We start from the raw sequence: 24,586 nt of genomic DNA on the forward strand, positions 1-24,586 counted from the left end.
AAGCCCTGCACGTTTTACAAAATGTCTTTTGGTCTCCAACTGAAAAGGCAGTGTTTGTGTGGGTGCAGTAGAGAGAATCAACTATGCCCTGTTACCAGTAATGCCTCCTGTCCACAGTTACTGTTGTTGTCAGGTGCCATTGGGTTGGTCCTAACTTACAGAGATCCTGTGCACACTGCCCAGTCATTGCCAGCCTCAAGTTCATTATTATAGCCACTGGGCCAGATCATCTCCTTGAAGCGCTTCCTCTTTTTCGCTGCCCCTCCACTTTACCCCAGTGTAGCCTGATATCCTTCTCCAGGGACTTATCTCGCCTGGTAACATGTCCAGAGGCCGTGAGATGGACTTTGCTTCTAAGGAGCATTCTGGCTGTACTCCTGAGACAACGTGGTTGGTTCTTTTGGCAGTCCACGGTACTTTGAATAATCTTCACCAGAACCATCATTCAAGTGCATCGATTCTTCTTTGGTCTGCCTTATTCCGTGTCCAACTTTTTTTCCATGCTTATTGGGTTGTTGTCAGGTGCCATGGCCTCGATTCCGACCCATAATGATGCGGTCCACAACAGAACAAAACACTGCCTGGTCTTGTGGTGATTGAAACTACCATGACTTGGGTCAGGATGCCTATCCACAGTGAAACCAAAATCCCTGCCATTAGTCAGTACTGACTCTTAGCAACCCCCTGTGGGTTTCCAAGACTGTAACTGTTGATGGGGGTAGAAAGCCCAGTCTTTCTCCTATGGAGCTGCTGGTGGTTTCAAACGGCCAACCATGCGGTTCGTAGCCCAACACATAACCACTACACCACCAGGGCTCCTTTATACACAGTAGGCGATTGGTAAGTAAGTTTGAGAGCAGTCCAAAGAGATTCATGGATTTTCAACTGCACAGGGGGGTTGACACTGCCAACCCCCTTACTGTTCAAGGGTCAACTGTATGTCCGCGTCTCTGTGGAGGGAGCTCTGTCTGCACCCATCTCTCTTGCTTTCCCCCTTGGCCTGCCCTGATGCACCCATCAGGCCCCAGCGTGCTTTTTTGGGCCACAGTTATTGACACGGGCTCCTGCAGGGCTGGGTGGAGCGGAAATGGGGGCAGGCCTGCACTTGGCCCTTGCCTGCTTGTGCCACGCTGCTCTTGCTGCCATTCACACTTCACCTCCACCTCCCTCCCACGCCCCGCCCCGCCCCGCCCCGCCCCGTCACTGACTTCACTTTTCAGCTGGTGCTTGCTTCTCTGTTGGCTACCTTATGAGGTAGATGGGGGATTGAAATAACCAGCTTAGCCCATTTCCCCTCATTGATTACAGACTAACCCTCCCAGGTCAGTCCCCAGGGAACACTCCTTTTCCTAGATAGACCTGGCTTGATCCGCCCTGACACGGCAGGTTGTGTGTTTTATCAGTGGGCTCCTCAAGCTGCACTCACAACAGCCAGAAGAACAGAGGCAGGTTGGGGCCTACTGAGGCGAGACAGACTGTGGGTTGGACTTGGGAGGCAGTTTGTTCTCGGAATTGTGTGTGGTTCTCCGGAACAAGCCAGAAAGCCAGCGGATAAGCTGCTCTTTTAGGGCGATGGATATGGGTGGGTGTGATTTATGGGTGTCATCGTCTTCTCTTTGCACCCAAGCAGGCCCCTTAAAAGTTAGAGTCTTCCCGGGGAAATTGATCTATGATATGCAATTGTTTACACAACTAACACGGCTACTCAGAAGTCTGGCGTTTGAATGGTTTAGCTCATGGAAAGTTCCTATTTTTTAACAGGTTATAAGCAGTGCCTTGAAAGTGTGGGGTTTAGAACTAATCCTGTTCAACAGTCCAGAGTATCAGAGGCTCGGGATCGATCCTATGTAAGACTTTATTTTGCTTTTCCTACATTTCGTTTCCCAAAGTTGATTTTCATAGTTATAACCCCTTAAAGAAGAAAGCAGTGTATTTGGAATGGTTGTAATGCTTCCCGTCTCATGCCCTCGAGTCCCGTGGTACCTTTTGGGGGGATGCCCTTGAACATGTGCCCTCCTGGGCTTTCCTGACACCCCTCTCCCCACCCCCACGCCCCAGGGTCTGTGGCAGCCCAGAGCTGCCACGGGGATGGAATGCAATTGCACCCCTCCAGCCTGGCATCCGTGGTCTTGTGTGTGCAGAGCAGGGCTGCTTTGTGATTGGCCACGTCAGTGATGCTTAACTGTGTACACAATCCTGAGTTGTCACGAACTGTGTGGCTCTTGCTAGCAGATAAACTTAAGTGAACGCAACGCTAGTATTTCCACTTAATCTTGCATATGTACTTCTTTTCTTTTTCTAGAAATGAAAGATCATTTATATGCAATTATAAAGAACACTGGTTTACAGTTAGAAAATTAGGAAAACAGGTAACATATCTTCTCCTTTTTCTCATTCTGCACTCTGTTTAAAACTGAAGAGGTGGGCGGGGGGCGGGCCAGAGCTTAGTGCCTTAAAGATGAGAAAATGCACCGAAAAATGTATGCCCTGGTTCAGCCCGGAGAGACGGTGTTTTAAAGGCGCTGTCAGGTTTGTGGGGACAGCTGAAGGCCATTGACCTGTATCTTAAGAGAAACTGCAAAGTGGTCCCTGTCTATTGGGGTTTTATGTGTTGACTGTGTTCTGCCAGCCAGCTATGTACAGCGTGTGTATGTTCTCCAGTTCGCTGAAGTTGTCACGGTGTCTGGCCTGAATGAAAACCGCCCAAGTGGCAACAAGTGTACTCACCTGATTGTGAGACATCGCTCCAAACAAAGTCCCCTCTCTCTCAAAAAGAAGAGGGCCACGGCCTGTGTCTTGAGCAGCAGCGACTGCTTCACCGGAACCCTGTAAGGCCGAGTGAAACTAGCCTGGGGCTTCCTGGGCTGGGTTCTTAGGGAGGACCCTGGTGGTGCAGTGGTTTAAACATCGGCTGCTCCCTGAAAGGTGAGTCCTTTGAATCCACCAGCCACTCCTTGGGAGAAAGATGAGGCTGTCTGATTCCATAAAGATCGAAGGCTGAAATTGATTGTGGTGGTGATCGCATAACCCTTCTTAATATGATAGAGCAGTTAAATGGTATGATATGTGAAATGCATGCCAATAAGAAACGATCGACAGCCTCGGAAACCCTATGAGCAGTTCCCCTCTGCCCTTTAGGGTCACTGTGAGTCCGAATTGACGCGTACAGCGGTGCGTTCATCTCTGCGGGAGCAGATCCTCAGGTCTCTGAATTCAATCCGTAAAGATCATTACAGAAACAAAACAAATTCACGACTGTCGAGTTGATGCTGACTCATAGCGACCCTGTGTATAGGATGGGGTAGCCCTGCCCCTGTAGTTTCTGAGACCAGAACTCTCAATGGTGGTAGAAAGCCTCATCTTGCTCCTGCCAACCAGCTGGTGGTTTCCAACCGCCGACCTCGCAGTGAGCAGCCCAACAGGTAACCACTAGGATGGGCTAGACCTGTTTCTCTGTTCAAAACTAACTACCCACAGAAAGAAAGCCCTCCTGTTTAACACCAGCCACCTGGCAGGAACCTCACCTTGACTACCGTAGTAGTTTTTAGGGCCCTAGGACTCTTTTGAGGGCAGCTCAGGAGGTGGGGGGTGGAGGCACAAGTAGCGACTGATCTGAGGGGAGCCCTCTCACAGGGGACACACTAACGGGGGCAGGACACTGCTAAGATTTCACCAGTCAGGGTTAAAATTGATCCATCAGCTCTATTTTTGCTAAATCCTCAGTGGATTTTTAAAATCTGAAGATAGATGGATCTGTTAATAAACTAAAAGTCATGTCAGTTCTTCAAAGTTCTCTGTTCACATTTTGAGCGACAATTAGAGACGACGTCAGCTTGCTTTGTCAGTGATCCTCGGTTGTCGAACAGCCCCGAAGCTTGAACTTTCCATGATTCTCACAGCAAAGTTGGAGAAGTAGCTGCTTGGTGTTTGCAACTTTGTTTGATAGTTGAACCGAAAATCCAACTTGAAAGAAAGAGCCTGTCCGGGTCCCGTCTTGCCTCAGACACAAAGGTGACACGACACTCAGTCCAAGTGCTTCTCGCACACAGACAGTTCGTGCTCGTGTGAGGGTGTGAAAAGGTCCTCATTGTGCTTTCTTTGTGTGAAGTACCCTACCCACAACTCCAACCAGCAGGACAGCTAAGAGGAAGGCTGGGAGAGTTAAGGAAAGAAATCAGTGTGAAATTTGAAGAGAGAGTTAAAGAAAGAAAGAAATCGTGAAATTTGACTCAGGTAGCTGCTTGTCGGATTCAGCAGCTGAATACAACATGGCTAAGTCAACAGTGTCAACATTTAAGAAAACGCGATTAAAGCGGCTAACGTAGCGAAAGGTCTGAGACCATCAGCCATGAAACAGACCGCAGACCATGGGAGAGGTTGAAAAGTGACTGGTAATTGGATAAATCAGAAACAACTCTGTGACGATAGGGTATCCGAGACAGTGATATGGGAGAAGGCTAAAAGCCAGTGAGGTAACGTCATGGAACAATCAATTTATAAGTATAATTTCTCGGGCCCAGAATTATGCGGTTTTCCATTATTTCTTATGGGAAAACAGATGCAGTTCTCAAGCATGAATCTGGAACGAATTGAGTTCGACAACCCAGGTATTACTGTTTATCTTTTCATTAGAACTGTAATTTTTCACTGTTGACTCTTCTGACTGTGGCCTCTGTAGAATGACAAAGACCCACATATCAGAGATGTCAGAATCCAGGATAAAGCATAGATCATGATGCTGACGGTACCTTGGGAACTTTCTGGTCCCGAGGATTAAGCTAGGCCTCGGAGCCCGTGCCACAGTGAGGTCCATTACCATGTGACGCGGCACTGAGTGCTCTCAGTCAAATGAGTTCCCTTGGGGCCCCGTGAACTTGCCTTTGGACTCATAGCCCTCCCATGTGACAGGGTGACACTGCCCCTAGAGTTTTTTAGGCTGTCATTCTCTCAAGTGCCCATTCTTTCTCCCACAGAGCCGCTGAGGGGCTCAGACCGCCCACGCCCAGGTTAGCAGCTCAGAGCTCAGCTGTTGCGCCGCCTGGCTGCCTGCTGAGTGAGTTAGGGATTGCACATGCTTCTCCCAAAGTGTTGCACTTGGTTCACTTCTCTCGGTATTTTGACCAAAGCGCTCGGCAGTAGGGAGAAAAACTGGGAGCGTCCTTCTCTCCCCTCCCCCGTTATCATCGGGATGTGCTGGGCTGGTCCTTTGAAGAAAGGTGGAATTGTAGCTGTCATTAAGACACCTGCCTCTCTTTCACTCACTCACTGTCACTGAGTCAGTGCTGAGTCATAGCAACTCCCTCTGGGTTTCCAAGACACTGACGGTGTATGGGAGCAGAGGAAAGCCCAGTCTTTCTCCCTCGGAGCTGCTGCTGGTTTTGAACCGGTGACCATGGGGGAGCGCAGCCCAACACTGCCTTTAGAGTCAGGGAATTAAAACCTGTGGTTAGAAGCAAGCTTTCTGTTTGAAATATAGTTGAATAGTGTTGCATGTGCAGCATTTTATTTGTTTTTTAAAATCACATTGTTCCGCTACTTTTAAAATGTCTCTGTTTGACGTGCTTCCAGTAGCCATTCTGGCGATGTGTGGAACATGTCTCGTCTGTTCTCGTGTGCGACTTCTTTATTTCCTATGATTTACACTAACCGGAAGGAGCCCTGATGGCACAGTTGGTCAGAGGTCTGAATCCACAAGCCACTCCAAGGGAGAAAGAAGGGGCCGTCGCCTTCCGTAAAGCCGTAGAAGCCCTGGGGGCCCAGTTCCACTCTGCCCTACAGGGTCACTATGACGCAAAACCGACTCCATTGGCAAGGGGTTTGGGTTTGGGTGCACTAACGTAAATGTTGACAATTTTTCTTTTCCAGTGGTTTAACTTGAATTCTCTCTTGACGGGTCCAGAATTAATATCAGACACATACCTTGCACTTTTCTTGGCTCAGTTACAACAGGAAGGTAAATAAAGTCTGAACATTTTTGTGATGCGGGCGGGTTTTGCTTTTTTTGTTTTTGCTTTATTTATTTGAAGTAGCTAAGTCAAACTGAGCCGGTTTGGGATGATACTGTTCACTATGGGTTTACCTTGACCCCTGACCCTCCCTGAGGATGCTGCTTCCTGGATCACCCCCCATCCCATCGAGTTCTTCATTCCCTGCTCCTCACTGCTTCCAGGGCGCCGTTCCTACCACTAGCTCACACTCCCCTCTCGCCCCTTCGTCGTCTTCCACGGCTCTCTCAGCCTTCAATGATGAGTCCAGAACCTGGCCCGCTGCCTTGCTCTCTGCTCCAACTCCTCTTTCAAACCGTTTTATTGACACTTCAGTAGCCCAATCAATTCAGTAGCTCAGTCATATCAAGAAGAGTTGCACAACCTTAACCACAGTCCACTTTAGCACATTTTCTTCTTTTATTCGTTGTTATTAGTCTAACTATTATTACTGCTGATTGTGGCAAAAATATACACAACAAATCATTCTCCAGTTCAACCAACATGTATAGTCCAATGCCACTGAATAGATTCTTCAGGTTGTACAAGGTTATTGATATCCTTTCCATAATCATTCCACTGCGGTTAATGTACACTAAATACCGTCTGTAATGAAAAACTCTTCCCCCTTCATCCATGGTGACCATTGGTCAACTTTGGAGTTGTTTTGCTTAAAGATGTTTATTGGTTTTCTTGATGTGAAAGTCACGTGGCGGGCAGTTCCATCGCTAAGTCACGCTCTGAAGGAGTCGCGTGTAGAGCTTCACAATCCCGCCTCCCAGAGTCATTGTTTGCTCCCCCTCCCCGCCCCACCCCCGCCCATTGCACCCACTCCTTCTGTCCTTCATAAACTGGGAAACCCAACAGAAACTTTGCAAAACAACAACAAAATGAAGCAAAGAAGAAAAATAAAACAATAAAGAGCGAAAAAGAAAAGACCAGCAGCAACTTTTACAAAACTAGAGAAGAATTTTCTGTCATAGAACAAGAAATATTTAAGCAGTTTGAGGTTGGGTCAAGAGGGAGGTTAACTGATCAAGTATCATATTACAGCATGGTTCAATCCACCTTGATCAAGGTTACAGTAGTCTCTGTCTGATAATAAAGCCGTTTGAGTCCCTCACCGGTGGCCAGAGGCTTGATCTGACACGACACTCTGCAGGTGGATTTGGCCCCCCACTTCCCTCCATAGCCTTGTACAAAGTGTCCACCATTCAAGCTCTGATACTTTTCCCTTCATCATAGTTGGATTATTTTTTTCATGTTTTTTTTTTTTAGTTCAAGGATCGTTTGCTGGCCCTTAGGAGCGTTTTCCAGTCCAGTCTGTTGGGGCACCACGCCCTGGCCCCAAAGTCCACTTTCAGCATTCCCTGGGGACCTTGCCACTCCACACACTCGCTGTTCGCTGCACTCCCCCAGTGCTTTGCCTCGGTGTGGTGGATCAGGTCAGGTGCAATTCCCACACTGTGTCTCTGGTGCTGTCCCCTGTATCGCCCTTAGTCACTATTTTTTTCATCTTTTGATCGCACAGTTCTCGCGTGCTTCTCCCATGTCGACTTAGATGACTGCTTGTCTGAATACGACCTTTAAGACCTCACCCAGACCGTTCCACTTGCTATCCAGACGGCCTGCTTTCTTCACTGCACCTTGCTGCAGCACCGCATCCTCCGTGAGGAAGGCGAGTTTCTGCAGGGCCTTTTCAGTCATTTTTATCATCCCAGCAGTTTTGATGCTGAACAATCAATCCAGCTCCTTGACATCTCTGTTCCTGCTTTTCACTTTCAAAGGTCATTTTCTTCTCTTTCAGCCCTATGAGGACCCCTATGTCCCCCAACTACCCATGATGCGCAGCATCCTCATCTCTGGCCCCCTCCTGTCTTCTTGCCGTGGGCCCTGGGTTTTCTGTTCCCCTAGTCCTTTACCTCTTAAAGCCTTCCATCCCTACCCTGCTTACTTCCTGTAATTAGACATCCTCATCCCCTGGCATTCCTCAGCGCCTTTCTTATCTTGTTCCTCATCGTTTGCTCACAGTAAAATCCAAATGTGTGGTCCTGTGCATTCTGGCACTTAGGCAGGTGAACATGGCTAGAACAATTCATAAGCATCAAACTGATTCTGACTCCTGACCCTGTAGGACAGAGTAGAACATAGAGAGAAGAGATAGCACGGGGGAGAAGCAGCCTGGGATTTCCGAGGCTGGGAACCTTTATGGGGGCAAACAGCCTCGTCTGTGTCCTGCTGAGGGGCAGCTGTGTCGGTCTGCTGATCTCCCACTCCGCCTCCAGGGCTCCTAGGACTAAAGTATGACACAACAAGGTGATTGGGTGGCTTTAAATTGATGGCCACGAATTTCCAATTGGCCTTTAATACTTCCTGCTACACCTCTTTTGTAAAGAAGACCAAAATCCTCACAACAGGACCAATAGGTAACATGATAAATGGAGAAAAGGTTGAAGTTGTTGGGATTTTATCATGCTTGGATCCGCTGTCAATGCTCATGGAAGCAACAGCCAAGAGATAAAAGACGTGTTGCAATAGGTCCATCTGCTGCACAAGGCCTCTTTAGAGTGTTGACAAGCAAGAGGCCACTTTGAGGACTGTGGGGCATCTGACCCAAGCCGTGGCATTTTTAATGGCATCAGCTGCATGAGAAAGTTGGGTGTTGACTAAGGAAGACTGGAGAAGAAGCGATGCGTTTGAATTGTGGTGCTGGCAAAGAATAGGAAAGAACAGACAAATCTGTCTTGGAAGAAGGACCACCAGAATGCATCATCGCAAAGCAAGGATAGCGAGACTTCATCTCACATACTTTGGACCTGTTAGCAGGAAGACCAGTCCCTGAAGAAGCACCTTCCATGCTTGGAAAGTAGAGGGACCGTGAAAAAGAGGGGAGACATGGGATAAGAGGGATTGAACCAGGGCCTGCAACAATGGCTCGAATCTGGCAACAATTGTGAGGCTGGCGCAGGGCTGGGCAGTGTTTTGTTGTGCATTTGGGTTGCTGTGGACCTGAACTTTTTTTTTATCATTTTATTGGGGCTCATACAACTCTTATCACAATCCATACATACATCAGTTGTGTAAAGCACACTTATATATTCGTTGCCCTCATCATTCTCAAAATTCACTTTCTGCTTGGGTTCCTGGAATCAGCTCCTCATTTTCCTTTTTTCCCTCCCCCTCCCTCCCTCTTCCCCCTCCTTCATGAACCCTTAATAATTTATAAATTATTACTTTATCTTATCTTACACTGCCCAGTGTCTCCCTTCACCCACTTTTCTGTTGCCCATCCCCCAGAGAGGAGGTTATATATAGATCCTTGTGATCGGTTCCCCTTTTATACCCCCCTTTCCCTCCACTCTCATCTTTGGTCCTGAGGGGTTCACCTGTCCTAGATTCCCTGTGTTTCCAGTTCCCATCTGTACCGCTGTGCATCCTCTGGTCTAACCCGGTTTGCAAGGTAGAATTGGGATCATGATAGTTGGGGGGAGGAAGCGTGTAAGAACTAGAGGAAGGTTGTGAGTTTCATTGTTGCTACACTGAACCCTGAGTGACTCATCTCCTTCCCACTACCCTCTGCAAGGGATGTCCAGTTGTCTGCAGATGGGGACCTGATCTAGTTGATGACACCTGACAACAACAGTTTTCTTAAATGCTCATGGTCAATTCACTTTCCAATCTTCACAGTAATTAATTCACCCGTTCACTCCTCAAAACGTTGACCACTGCCCCTCACCTGCCTACTCTTAGCTTATGGCCTTCCTTCATATTCAATAAAGAAACCAGAAGCAATTAAAACATAACTATCTTTCTACCAACAGATCTACCGACAAGTTTAGACTCACTGTCCCCTCTCCTAGCACCCAGAGCCCTCCACTGATCCCAGCCTCGCTCAATAACTCAATCTATCGCTCTTTGCTCCTGCTTTTCTCGCTGTTTCTGTAGAGCAGCAGTTCTCGACCTGTGGGTCGCAACCCCTTTAGGGGTCGAATGACCCGTTCACAGGGTCGCCCGATTCATAACAGTAGCAAAATGACAGTGATGAAGTAGCAACGAAAATGATTTTATGGGTGGGGGGGGGGTCACCACCCCGTGACCCAGAGGAAGGTGAGACCCACTGCTGTCGAGCCTTCCCTACTCTTTCCTTTGTCACTGCTATCAACGGGAGTGTGCGCTCCTGCTCCGTAAGGAGAATCCTGTCGACTCCCTGAAACCCAGCCTCCTCCCAGTTTTCTCTTCTCTCCAGACTTGTCTCCGGTGTGCTGTCTCTTCTTCTGACACTCATTCCAGCCATGCTCTTAGCACCCACAGGTCACCTGACGAGCCCTGGTCTCAGTGTCACTGTCACTCATGACCTTTACACATCAGTCTCTCTTACTCCTTTTTGTCCCTTTTGGGGTGTGGTTGAGGATAGGTCACCATCACCATTGATTCGATCCGTGTGTGCAGAGTACAACTGCACTCTGGGGGTTCCAGGCTGGTCTTGGAGAGATCCATCACCAGCCTGAGCTCAGAGGGGTCGCTGGGTGGGTTCGAGGCACCAGCCTTTCAGTTAGTAGTCCAGAATTGAACAGTTAGTGCTGCCCAGTGATTTTACAGTGAATATCCTCCTTTAAATAAAACGTAAGGAAAATGGCAAGCAAATACAAATAGTAAAGTAAATAGCACAGTGAATCCACATGTACCCTTTGCTTAACTTCAGTAATTGTCTCAGCTAATCGTGCCCTGCCTAGCCACAGAGACCTTACCCTGTTTATTTTGAACCAAGTCCTACATACCTTACCATCTTCTCCGTAAATAAAGTCTTTGTTTCATTGTTTTTAATTTTAACAGTTTTGTTGACATGTAATTCATATTTAATATTTAAATATGTAAACATATTTTTTTAAAGAGTTGGTGTAATCATCGCAGCATTAAATTTCAGAACATTTCCCTCATTCTTGTCCTCATTATTAGCTCACTATTGCCCCCGGCCTTCCTGGCTAGAACCCAACCAAAACACCAAACTCACTGCCATCGAGTCAGTGCTGACACATAGCAAACCCCACCCCACCCCCAATGTGGGTTTCCGAGACTGACTGTTTACTGGAGTAGAAAGTTCAGTCTTTCTCCCACAAAGCGGCTGGTGGCTTCAAACTGCTGACCATTTGGATCACAGCCCAACGTGTAACCACTATACCACCAGGGCCATAACCCTAGGAAACTATTATCCAGTCACTGCCTCTAGGGATTTACCTATCCTAGATTTCATATAAAGAATGGCATACAAGAAACAATAAAAAAATAAGCAGAAGAACCTCAATAAAAAGAAAATAATAAAAATTAGAACAAATTTTAAATGGGTCAAAAGAAAACAAATGAAAAGGTGTTAAATTTTAACCTAATTATAACTGCATCAATTTACTTTCCACTGCATGCTGTCTGATAGCAAGACTGCACGTCATTGGTGAATGGTCAGGGGATTCAGCAGAGGCTTACCCCATGTGTGGACCCCACAAATGGATTTCGGGCTTTCACTGTCATCCATAGCATTCTACAAACCTTGAAACTCTGATAGAGTTTCCTCTTCCAGCCTTGGATTTTATTATTTAGTCCTTGGATCACACAGGTCGGTGAGCTTCTTCTAAGTGGATTTCGCTGGCACCTACCTTACTTAGATGGCGGCTCCTTTTAAGATAAGCCTTGAAGACCCCAGACGACGTTACTCTTTTTGATTGCTCGGCACCTTCTGATTTCTTCACCCCACTTCACTATAGCATCTGTGTCATCATGAGGGCAATTAGCAAATACAGAACTATGTCATAAAAACTAATTCTGATTAACATACCAAAATAAGTCCGAAAAGTAAATTAAAAGCACAATACAATTTACAATAACTACCCAAAGATTAAATATCTAGGAGTGAATTTTATCAGCGAAACAAAAGACTTATTAAAGAAAACTATAAAACATATAAGAAATGAAAAAGCTTACACAAATGGAAGAATGCCCCATGCTCTTAGATAGGAAGACAAAATATAGAGATGTTTTCAATATTACCAAAAATACCTTTTCAAATCAGTGCAATTTCCAACCCAAATTCCAGTAAAATTCTTCAAAGAAATGGAAACAAACTAATCACCAACTTTATATGGAAAGGAAAGAAACCTAGGATAAACAAAACACTATTAAAAAGCAAAAAGAAAGTAGAAAGCCTTTCCACATTGTAAAACCTATTACATAAGCAAGGCGATCAAAACAGCTTGATATTGGTACAATGATAGACATGAAGGCCAGTGGATTATCATTGAGAATCCAGAAATAAGCCAAGGACCTACAGACACCTGATCTTTGATGAAGGACTAAACCATTAAATAGGGAAGATAAAGTCTTTTTAATAAATGGTGCTGGAAAAATTGAGTTTCCAATTTTTCAGTCTCCAAAAGACTGAAGCAAAACCCATACCTCACACTTTGCACAAAACCAAGTTCAAGATGGATTAGAGACCTAAATAGAAACCCTGGAACCATAAAGACCATCTATGAAAAACTAAGAGCCTAACACAAGGCATAATCACTACTGAACATAATGAAAAATCTCCACACTGTAGAAGACAAAATATCTACACTATAAAAAAATGAACAGAGGACAAGAACCTTCTGAAAAGACATTTACGCACATCAGAAGACTTCATCAAACCCAACAAAAATGGGCACAACACACGAGGACAATTTACTAAATAGGACATCCAAGTGGCCAACAATCATGAAGAAATACAGGTTTGCATTCATTTGCAATAAGTTGCAAATTCTCAAGTAGAAAGCAGGTGTTTTGAGGATGATGATGGCAACATATGTACAAATGTGCTGGACACAAATGATGTATGTACGAATTGTAAAAAGAGTTGTATGAGCCCCTAATGATTTTTTTAAATGCAAATGAAAACAATGAGGTACCACCTCATACCAACACTTAGCAAGATTTAACCAAGAAAGAAAATAATAATAAATGCTGGAGAGGATGTGGAGAGATCGGATCATTCATAAAGTACTGGTGGGATTTTAGAATTATGTAGCCACTGTGGAATTAGTATGGTGCTTCCTTAAATAAGCGCAAATACAAATACCTTATGATCTGTAATCTCTACGTAATATACATGAAAGAAATAAAGAACAAAAACCAGACACAAGCACACCTACCCTTAGTGCAGCAGTTTCTGTTCCACAAAGATGGAAATCTGACTCTAAAGGAATGGTACATACGGCGCACCATGCAGCCTTGAAAAACAATGAGTATTGATGATGGCAGCATATGTCCAGCTGTGTTTGATACAGCTGATGTGTAAGCCCCAATAAAATGATTTACTACTAATAAAAAAAATCGAATATATCAAACACCTTAAGACATGCAAAATTAGGAAACATCATGCTTAGTAATCTAAAGATAAATATTTTATGATACTATTATAAAGGAAAAATTTAAAAACGGTTTTCATACCAACGAATCAGGCTTAAAGATGACAACAACAAGGCCCGGGGAGGAGTTGGAGAGACAAGGGACCTGGAGGGAAAGAGGGTGGAAAGCAAGAAACAAGAAAGGACCTCCTATGGGAAGGGGGTTCTTCATGGAATACTGTTCTGATCAGATTTGATGAGAGTTAGTTTTTCTCTGTGTGTGCTATATGCCACACACTCTGCGTGTGTGCGCACGTGTGTGTGTGTGTGCGTGTGTGTGCACATATAAATAAGAGAGCTTGAAGGGTCACAGCCTTAAAATCCTCCCAGATCTCTTACCCATAAGCTCTAAACATTGATCTCAGTGGCTATAAAGGAGAGAAAATGACGCTGAAATAGCCTTGTATTCTTTTGTGACATGGTAGCTCATTTCAAACCAAATAATAATAATAAACAAACTAGTTGGTTTTCAATAGGTAAATACTTTAAATAAAAATTGTGAAAGCAGAGACAGTACAGCCACGGTACTATAATCACGCCTAAGATATTTCACCATCATGTTTTAATAACATCAAATACCCACTGTTCGTGTCTTCCCATTTGTCGCTACAATTTCACTAATTTAATTCAGAGGTAAATTAGAGACATGGATTTCATTGGCTTTGGCTGCATTGTGATGGATCTTCTCAATCCATAGGTGTCCTCTCAGTTTTTTCCGTGACGTATTTTTTTGAAGAAAATGGATCATTTGTAGCACATTCTGGATTTTCCTTTACTGCATCCCCATTGTCCTCTTACCTTTGAGTACCCGCCCTATAGCCTGGTAGAGCTTAATCAGATGTGGGTTGATTGGGGCATTTGAAGTCTGGGTGTCTTCTTTTAGCTTGTGATCTCCAATGGATTTCTATGACTCGGAGTTGTCACTGTTGATCAATATCTAGATCCATTCTCTCAAAATAGTGTAAAATAGCCCTATTAGCTTCCAGTCATGCCTTTATTTATTAACTAGAAAACCTCTATGAGTAAACCTCTCCTGAAGTATGCTTTGAAATGATGTGTCAATTCACTAGTAGTATTCTTCAGAGCAACTAGTTAGTTTTAATGTCACTAATTAGTAAAATAAAATAGATTTCATTACAGTTCTATTTTCGATGCTCAAACCATTCTATCTTTGACCAGTGGAAGTCCTTTTAAGCTCAATCCCAAACCTCTCTAATCTTTTGAAGACTTTATTTTTTAAATTTTATTAGGGGCTCATACAACTCTTATCAAAATCCATACATGCATCAGTTGTGTCCAACACATTCGTACACATATTGCCATCATCATTCTCAAAGCACCTGCTTTCTACTTGAGCCCTTGGCATCAGCTCCTCATTTTCCCCTCCCCCCTCCTTCCTCCCCCCTGACCTTTGATGATTTATAAATTATTATTTTGTCATATCACACCATCCAACGTTTCCCTCACCCACTTCTCCGCTGTCCGTCTCCCAGGGAGGAGGTTATATGTAGACCTTGTCATCTGTTCCCCCTTTCTCCCTCATCTTCCATCCACCCTCCTGATATCGCCACTCTCTCCACTGGTCCTGAGGGGTTCATCTGTCTGGGATTCCCTGTATTTCCAGTTCCTATCTGTGCCAGTGAAGATCCTCTGGTCCAGCCGGATATGTAAGGTAGAATTGGGATCATGGTAGTGGGTGGGAGGAAGCATTCAAGAACTAGAGGGAAATTGCATATTTCATTGTTGCTACTGCACCCTGACTGGCTCGTCTCCTTCCCGCAGCCCTTCTGCAAGAGGATGTCCAATTTCCCACCGATGGGCCCTGGTCCCCACTCTGCACTCCCCCTCATTCACAATGCTATGATTTTATTTTTTTTTGTCTTTGATGCCTGATAGCTGATCCCTTCGATGCCTTGTCATCTCACAGGCTGGTGTGCTTCTTCCCTGTGGGCTTTGTTGTTTCTCAATTAGATGGCCCCTTGTTTATCTCCCAGCCTATGGGGCCCCAGACGCTATATCTTTTGACAGCGGGCACCGTCAGCTTTCTTCACCGCATTTGCCTATGCACCTGCTTTGTCTTCAGCATTCTTGTCAGGGTAAGCTGGTGTGCTTCTTCCATGTGGGCTTTGTTTGTTTATCTTCAAGCTTTTAAGACCCCATATGCTATATCATTTAGCCAGGCACCATCAGCTTTCTTCACTTTCGCTTATGCACCCACTTGGATAGAGTCGGGATAGGCTGGTGTGTTTCTTCCATGTGGGTTTTGTTGTCTCTCAGCTAGATGGCTGCTTGTTTATCTTCAGGTCTTTAAGACTTCAGGTGCTTTATCTTTTGGTAGCTGGGCACCCTCAGCTTTCTTTACCCCATTTGCTTGTGCACCCATTGGAAGACTTTCTTTTTGTTTAACAAGATGTTTCAGGTTTACCATATATATTTCCTGCTGTGGATCTGGAATCTGCCGTTTTTCAGATTCCTTATCGTGATGGTCTTTAGAAATTACAGTCTAATTACACTAGTGTGTTTACTGTTACTAGGTCACTAGTGTGTTTACTGTTACTAGGTGGCAGTGCATTTTTGAGAAGGTGTCTCATAGTTTTAGTCCGCCTACCTCCTGAGCTTTCTTGTCTGCCCCATTCTTCTGACTGCTCTCACAGCCACTGTTTTCCAAGCTTTTCAGGACTTTTCCTACCCAAAGGCCTTGGGCTTGTCCTCTTTCTGAGAAACTCCACATTTGTTCAGAGCTTAGGAATTAACTTGAAATAGCTCTGTTCAGGTGTCTCATCCTCGAGTAGCCCTTCCTGATGATCTCCCTACTCTTCTCATCTTACTTTTCCCCTTCTCCACTTGGCCTTTAATATTAAAATCTCTTTGCTTATTTGTTTGTCTGAATTCCTAAGAGGGGGGGAAACCATCTCAGGCACCTTGAGCAGAGTTGGTGTGTAGTAAATATCTGTTGAGTGAATGAGTGGTTGTTACTGGCCGTCTGCTTGCTACACCCATCCAGCTAAAGGGCGAGGAGGTATCCCATTGTGTACTTGCCAGGACTCTGGGTGTGGCACCCAACATGGGGCCTGACTATTACTTCTGGCAACTATAAACAAAGCCTAGGAAGCCAGCACCTCAAATCTAGTCAAGATATGAAAGGGCAGGGGAGGGGGCCCCTGAGGCTGCTGTTTTGAAAGTAGAAACCAGGGTCTAAACCATACCAACAATTCTTCCCTTTGGTGAAGTGGGAAGGCTAGGGCGCATGCAGGAAGCCCTCATTGAGGTGGTTTGGCACAGTAGCTGCGCAGTTGACTCAAGCACACCCAAGAGCATAAGGATGGCGTAGGATGCATTGTACATAAATTTGTCGAGTTCAGAGCTAACTTAATGGTAACTCACAGTATTAATTTTCTTAGCTAGCCGGCATCTCTGTTCCTAGTGGGAAATTCGGTAGAAAGCCAAGCTTCCTCATAGTGTCAAATCAGGTCCAAGAACAGTAGTATATTCCAGATGACTACCTCAGGGATAGCTTAATGTATTCCAGTCTTGGGTGGGGACATCCTAGATGCATGGAGCTCTTGAGCCATTCTGCCCTGGGTAAAACTAAAAACACTAGGAGAAATAAGAGCAATCTTGACCCCTGTTCTGCCTTCTGCATCAGCCAGGCCCGTTGTGTACCTGTCATTCTCAGTCGGTTGGTGCCAGCACTTTGGGTTAAGTGAGCAACTGAATCTCAGCCTGGTTCAGGTAGTAGAGTATGTGCGCCCCATGGAGCACCACGGGCAATGATCTGTTCTGGGGCCTTGGAACAGTGTTACCAAGAGAAAATACACCGAACCAACTAAATTCAGAGCACGGGTGTCCATCCTTGTGGGAAACCTGAGCATGATTTATTGATTGGGGTGTTAATCTTGCGTGCGCTTCTTTCGCCCTCTGAATGTACACAAAGGGTGTCCGCTAATGAGGGCCAGAGCTTTGCACCAATGCAGTTGTGGGCACTGTACATTGAGGAGGCTCGGGCCACCCTCCCGCAGTTGTCGGAGGCACATCCAGCTGTGAAAGCCCCGCCCTCCCAGGTCCTGTTAGTAAAACGTACCAGCTTGTTGGGGTTCCTTGAAAACCTGAGCCACACTCTGGACACCTTGACTAGATTCTTGAGTACTGGCTTCCCAGCACCTGTTTCCAGTTAAAAGTGTGTGTGTGTGTGTGTGTGTGTAGGATGGCTTATAATTTGATTATATAGTAATATCTCGTTATTACATATACGATCTGATTCTGCCTTTTGAAGGAAGGTAACTAGTATCATCTAACAGGTACAGGAACCAAGACTTGGGCCGGGAAAGTGGTTTGACAGTGGCGCACGGCTAGGAGGTGGGGGCTGAGAATGCCAACCGAGGCCGTGGGATTCACATTCTGTCCCTCCTTCCCTGTCGCTGTCTTAGGAGGGCCCGCTCTATCAGCATGGTCTCATGTTCATTTCCTTCTCAGCCACTCAGACAGCTGTTCCCATTTTACAGATGAAGGAAGTGAGGCTCGGCCTTTCAGGACCATGCCCCAGATGCTCTCCCGTCCCCGCCCCTCCTCCCCTCCCAACAATGTAGATTTACTCTGTCAACCCAGGTTTTCCTGATTCCTCCTCTTGCCGCCACCCTGTGTTACTGTGCCTCTGCCTGCATTCGCTTTTAGACCCACTTGGGATCTCTTCCCGGCTGTTTCAGCTTGACGTTTGACTTTCCCTCCAGGTTATTCTATATTTGTTGTGAAGGGAGATCTGCCAGATTGTGAAGCTGACCAACTCCTGCAGATGATCAGGGTCCATCAGATGCATCGACCAAAACTTATTGGAGAAGAGTTGGCACAACTGAAAGACCAGAGGTAAAGGCTGCGCCTGCGGGGTACCATGTCCAGAGGCTCTCGCTCAGAAGTGCCCGGCCAGGCCCCCCTGGAATGTGCCCTCCATTACGTTTTGGTTTTTATTAATTGAGTTGTATTGACACAGAATTCACACACCACAAAATTCATCATTTTAAATGTATTTTAGACACACTGCTTTCAGATCATATTCTTCATTTTTGTATCCATCATCATTAGTTCCCTATTTCCCCCCAACTTCCCGGTCACACCCTCGTCCCCTGCCCCTTCCCCCCCCAAACACAGACCAGACTCACTGGCATCCAGTTGATTTCCACTCATAGCAACCCTGTAACACAGAATCAATCTGCCCCTCTGGGTTTCCAAGAGTAAATCTTTTTATTCCTCATTGTATTGCGGGTTCTTACAGCTCTATCACAATCCTTATATACATACTACATTGTGTCCAGCACATTTGGACATTTGTTGCCATCATCATTTTCAAAACATTTTCTTTCTGCTTGAGCCCTTGATATCAGCTCCTCATTTTTTTCCCTCCCTCACGAACCCTTGACCATTTATAAATTGTTGTTATATTTTTGCCAAGAGTAAATCTCTATGAGGGTAGAAAGCGTCATCTCTTTCCCATGACCTTGTGGTCAGCAGTCTATGGTGTTGACTTTTTCAGCCCCTCCTATGTTACTGAAGTTTATTGGTACAAAAATGAATTAATTCTTTGAGTTAAATACGGGTAGTCCCAGACTTACAAAGTGCACTTCCCTTTTTGTGACTTATCATTAGTAAGAGTACCACACCACACACATAGGAGCCCTGGTAGCACGGTGGTCTGCAATCCACAAGGTCAACAGTTCAAAACTACTGGCTGCCTCTGCACCAAAAACAGGGCTTTCCACTCCCATTAAGTTAGAGCAGTGGTTCTCAACTTCTTAATGCCGCGACCCTTCATACAGTTCCTCAGGTGGTGGGGACCCCCAACCACAAAATTATTTTCATTGCTACTTCATCACTGTCATTTTGCTACTATGATGAATCGGGCGAACCCTGTGAAAGGGCCGGTCGACCCCCAAAGGGGTCGTGACCCACTGGTTGAGAACCGCTGAGTCATCTCTGGAACTCACAGGGGGCATTTCTGCCCTGTCCTGTAGGGTGGCTGTCGCAGTGTGTCATTTGTTAATGCCATTCTCACACCAACCCTGAAGACAAGAAGTGCTTACATTTTATTAAGACACTAACAAAACCTCCAATAAGAATGAATACTTTTTAACATTTGGAGGTATTGGATTTATGACAGAAACATCATGTGTCAGAATTGTCGTAACGGAACCCGACCATAGTGGAGGGTAGATCCTCCTTCCAGCATTGCTTCAGTGCCATCGCGTCCCTTCACACTCCTGATGTCACTTCACACTGCCTGCGCCTGCGCCGTTCTTAACTGGGGGCTCGTACACCGCTGGTTACAACCATACATCAACTGTGGCCAACGACTAGTTGCTGTGTTGAGCCCATCATTGCACAGCTGTGTCAACTCATGGCCTTGCGGGGCTGCTTTCCCCTGCCCCACACCGTCCAGTCGGTGTCTGAAGAACAGCACATGAAGTCAAGCCATCTTGCTCTTTTGTGTGTGTGTGTGTTTATAGGAGTTTTCTGGCCGTACTTCTCTGTTTGGTCTGGCAGTTCATGGTTCGTTCTCTCGGTATTCTTTGCCAGCACAATTTCAATGATCCATTCTTTCTCGCCTTCCTTACTCATTGTCCCGCTTCCACGTGAGGCACCTGGAACTGCCGCAGGCTTGGTCAGACACACCTGAGTCCTCCGAGGGAGGTCTGTGCTCCTCAACGCTTCAAAGCGGTCTTGTGCATCAGGTGTTTCTAATGCCGTTTCTCATGTCATTTTAAGTTGTGCCTGCTGCTTTCATAAGCGTTGATTGTGGATCACAGTAAAATGAAATCCTTGATAACTTCAGTTTTTTCTGTGTTTATCATGCTGTCAGTTTTGAGAGTTAGTTAAAAAATTTTTTTATTACATTGAGTGATAATCCATTCTGAAGGGTGTAGTCATTGCTGTTTGTGCTTCAAGTCCTCTGGGCATTTGGCCAGCAAGATTGTCCCGTCGGCACATCACAGGCCGTCCCCGAGTGCATCTCTCACTGATGCCAGGTTCCTCTTCACCCAGTGCAGCTCCTCAGAGCCAGGTAAGGGTGGCTACGGCTGCAGCTACGATGGACGCCTTTCCTGGTTTTAAATCGTGCAGTGTCCCCTGTTCTAGTCTTGATCTTTGTCCGAGTTCACATGAATCCCTCTCTGCTCAGTGCTCTCCATAGTTTGTGTGCTCCACACAGGTGAATGTCTGCGTGGTCAATGAAACCCAGTCTGTCTTTTATCCTCTGCTTTCAGCCAAGAGTCATCTGAGGTCAGCAGTGACATTCCGCTTTCTGGGTCCTCTTCTGAATCTGGCTTGAGTTTGTGACATCATCTTGTCAGTGTGCTGCTGCAACTGGCTTTCTGTCATCCTCAATAGTTTACATGCGTGTGCTGGTAATGCTCTTGTTCAGTAATTTCTACCTTCTGCGGGGTCACCTGTCTTTGGAATGGGCTCAGACATTAAATTTTCGAGTCCGTTTACCAGATAATCTATTTCATGAACTGGATTATGGAGTGCGTCTGGCACAGCATCAATTTGTTGTAACATTCAGTTGGCAGTCTGTCAGTTCCTAAAGCTTTGCTTTCTTGTTTCTCACCTAGTGCCTTCTGTGCGATCCACTTCTGCCTACAAGCTGGTTCTTGGTCATGTGCTTACCTCTCGATGTGGCCGAATGGCTGTCATTTGCTTTTGGTACCCCGAGTGTTTATTTCTTCCATCTTCCTCTGATGTTTCCTGCAGTCGTGCAACTCGTGGCTTGGTTTTCTTCCCCCTTCTTCAGCTTGAGATACACTGGGAGTTTTTGTCCCTTTTGGTTTTCCCAATTCCAGGTCTTTGGACGTTTTATTATTACGCGTTCCTTTGGGTTCTGATGCTGCCTTTTGAAAGTTTCTGTTCTTCTTACTCATTTCACCATTTCTTCCGTTTGTTTTAGCTACTCTGTGTTCAAGAACAAGTTCAGTCTTTTCTGAAATCCACTTCTGTCTTTTCAATAACGTTGGCTTTTTTGGTAAGATGTTCTTGATATCATCTCAGAAGTCTTCTGGTCTTTGGTGATTAGTGTTCAGTGCGTCAGATCTACCTGTGATGACCTTTGAATTCAGGTGGGATAGGCTTAAGGTCATATCTTGGCTCTTTTTAAAAAATCATTTTATTAGGGGCTCCTACAACTCTTATCACCATCCATCCATCCATCCATTGTGTCAAGCACATTTGTACATTTGTTGACCATATCTTGGCTCTTGTAGACTTGTTTACATTGTCTTCAGTGTTAGCCTGTATTTGCATACAAACAGTTGGTGGTCTACAGTCAGCCCCTGGTCTTGTTTTGGCTGAAGATAATGAGCTTTCTCCATCATCTCATCCTACTTAAGACCAAATCCAAACTCCACTGACGTCACGTCAACTCTGACTCACAGAGATTCTCTCAGACAGAGTAGAGCTATCTGATAGACTGTCTGGTTTCTGATGCTAGAAATGTTGGCAGGGCAGAGCCTCTGGGTTTCTGGTGGGCTCTCCCTCAAACAGCCCACTGCACCCCCGGGGGGCCGTTGTCTTCCCACAGATGCAGTCAGTTTGGTTCCTGTGTATTTCATCTTGTGAGGGCCACATGTGTAGTCATTGGTTATGGTCAGGCAAAAGATATTTGCAATGGAGACGTTAAGTCTTACAGAATTCTATCATGCGGTTTTCAGCTCTCTGTCTCTCACTGAGGCCACATTTTCCAGCTACTGATCCTTCCTCTTTGTTTGCAGCTTTCAAATTCCTGTCATGAGTAATTATCAAGGCACCTAGATTGCATTTTGGATCAACTTCAGACTGAAATAGATGGTACAATTCTTGTTTCCTTGTCACTGGCTTTAGAGGCTGATGCTTAAATTTGAATAATAGTTGTATTAACACATCTCCCTTGTGGGTGTATAGATAGATCCTGTCACAGGCAGCATTGGACTTGAAGTGTTCTTTTGGGCAAGAATGCAATGCCATTCCTCTTGACCTTGTCATTCTCAGCATCGTAAACCATATTACGGGCCGGTTCAGAATGACCAATGCCTGTCCACTTGGGCTCACTAATGCCTAGGATATCACTCTGTATGCCTGCATATGGCTTCAGTTTTGATGACTTCTGATTTTTCTAGATTGCCAAAGTGTCTGTTCGGAAATGTAGAAGGTTTTGTCTGCCATGATTATCAGTATCTGTGCTTTGCAGAGTCCAGACAGCAGACCTGGAACAAGCCTTGGAAACAAATGATGGGCCAGGAATATTAGATGAAGACGAGGAGGAATTTCAAAAGGCTCTGGCACTAAGTCGCCATGAAATCGACATGGAGGATGAGGAAGCCGATCTCCGCAGGGCCATTCAACTCAGCATGCAAGGTACAGGTGTTCCCAGAGACGTTGTCGCCTTGACTGCGGAGCTGGTTCTGATGAGTCGTCTTTCCTCTGGCAGCTGGCGTCCCAGGAAGGGCTGGAGAAGTAGTGCAGTCACTGCCCAAGAACTAGTTGTTCTCTTGGATTTCCCATACCACAGACCACTTCTAGCACGTGATGTTCTACTAGGCCGTAAAACACTAAAACCCACACAAGTTGGTGTTTGTGTAAGGCAGAAAGAAGCCTGTCAGAGAAGGCAAACTTGAAGTACTCCTTTAACAGGTTTCTTCCTGACCACTAAACCATCTCGCCAGGATTCTTGGCGACTCTGAGCCCAGCTAGCAATAAGGAGACAGTGCACCCACATAGACACTAGTCCTCAGTATTTCTGGTGCCTTCCACACAGGAAGCTTCCAAGAACATCAGTTTCTAGAAGCCACTGCTCTCTTGCGTAACACACACACACACACGCACAGCATGCATGTTGCATCTACCTGGCTACACAGTTGATTGGGACCCATAGTGACCCTGTGCTACCAAGTAGAACTGCCCCTGCGCGTTTCGGAGACTGGCACTCTTTACAGGAGCAAAAAGCCCCGGCTTCCTCCCGTAGAGCTGAGGCTGGTTTTGAACTGCTGCCCTTGTGTTTAGCAACCCAGTTTGTAACCCGCAACCCCTCCAGGGCTCCTCAGACACACACAGGGTGGCTAGGAGTCAGTCACTTCATCCCCACTACAAGGACCAGCGATGACAATCCAGTCATTGCACAGGTGGACAGAGCACCTCGTTGGCACAATCGTTGAGTGAGAACACGAAAGCATGTTTGCAGTGTCGTACCCACATGTTAGAGGGTGGGAAGGAATCCAGGAAAAGGGTTTCTTGTCGGAACACCCATCCTAAGCTGCTTCCAGCTGCGCGCTTGAAAGTCAAGGTTCTGTTCTGTGACATTCCAGGCAGCTCGTGTGGGTGGTGGACGGTTTATATCTCCTCTCACCTTCTGCGTCACAGTTAGGTACCAGGGTTGGATACAGTGATCACTCTCTAAATCAGCGGTTCGCAACCTGTGGGTCACAACCCCTTTGGGGGTCAGCGACCCTTTCACAAGGGTCGCCTGATTCATAAGGTAGCAAAATTACAGCTATGATGTAGCAATGAACATAATTTGATGATTGAGGGGTCACCACAACATGAGGAACTGTATTAAAGGGCCGAGGCCTTAGGAAGGTTGAGAACCATGCTCTAGGTGGAGACTTTCAGCCACTTGCCTCTAATCTCAGAATAGTAGCATTTTTAAAAAAGACATTTTAAAAATGGGCTCAAAAAAGGATATGTAATTCTTGGTAAATAAAATGAAGAGGGATTTTTTTGTTTGTTTGTTTGGTTTCAGGTAGCTCCAGAAATGCAGCTCAAGAAACTCCCCAGACATTGGGTACAAACCTGAGTTCTGAAGAGCTGCGGAAGAGAAGAGAAGCCTACTTTGAAAAGTAAAGCAGTTGGTACAGGATTAAAATTGCATGTTGAACGTGTGCGTTGGTGCTTTCGTCACTTTGCAAATGAATTGCGGTTGGCTCACACTGTTTAGTCGGACACCTCCTCTGCGCAGACTACTGTGGCCTAAACCTTGTGATGACCAGATGAGCGGTTCTCCTGTTTGTTTGTTTGGGCCTACAGCAAATATGTTTGTAAGCTCTGCAGTCAGCTGTGGCTTTAGGGGCCACCTGTGCCCCAATACTGGACAACTCTCAGTGAGATAGGGTGAAGGCACCTGTTTAGCACTTGGACTATCAAGAGCAACGAGGAATT

At 45.7% G+C, this 24,586-nt stretch overlaps 1 protein-coding gene across 2 annotated transcripts in view; it reads left to right on the forward strand.

Annotated features, from left to right (window-relative positions):
• The window catches only part of ATXN3 (ataxin 3), a 48,019-nt gene that overhangs the window by 14,430 nt on the left and 9,003 nt on the right, over positions 1-24,586 (forward strand). Inside the window, exons 4-9 of one of the 2 annotated variants that reach the window (XM_075531935.1) lie at positions 1,762-1,847; positions 2,303-2,369; positions 5,866-5,953; positions 18,145-18,277; positions 22,623-22,789; positions 24,171-24,267. In XM_075531935.1, the coding sequence (XP_075388050.1) occupies positions 1,762-1,847; positions 2,303-2,369; positions 5,866-5,953; positions 18,145-18,277; positions 22,623-22,789; positions 24,171-24,267 (638 nt within the window). Of the gene's footprint in view, positions 1-1,761; positions 1,848-2,302; positions 2,370-5,865; positions 5,954-18,144; positions 18,278-22,622; positions 22,790-24,170; positions 24,268-24,586 lie in introns of those variants that run through there. The other variant, XM_075531936.1, reaches the window with a different exon arrangement.

The sequence above is a fragment of the Tenrec ecaudatus genome, chromosome 14 (genome assembly GCF_050624435.1).
Source record: "Tenrec ecaudatus isolate mTenEca1 chromosome 14, mTenEca1.hap1, whole genome shotgun sequence".
Lineage (NCBI taxonomy): Eukaryota > Metazoa > Chordata > Mammalia > Afrosoricida > Tenrecidae > Tenrec > Tenrec ecaudatus.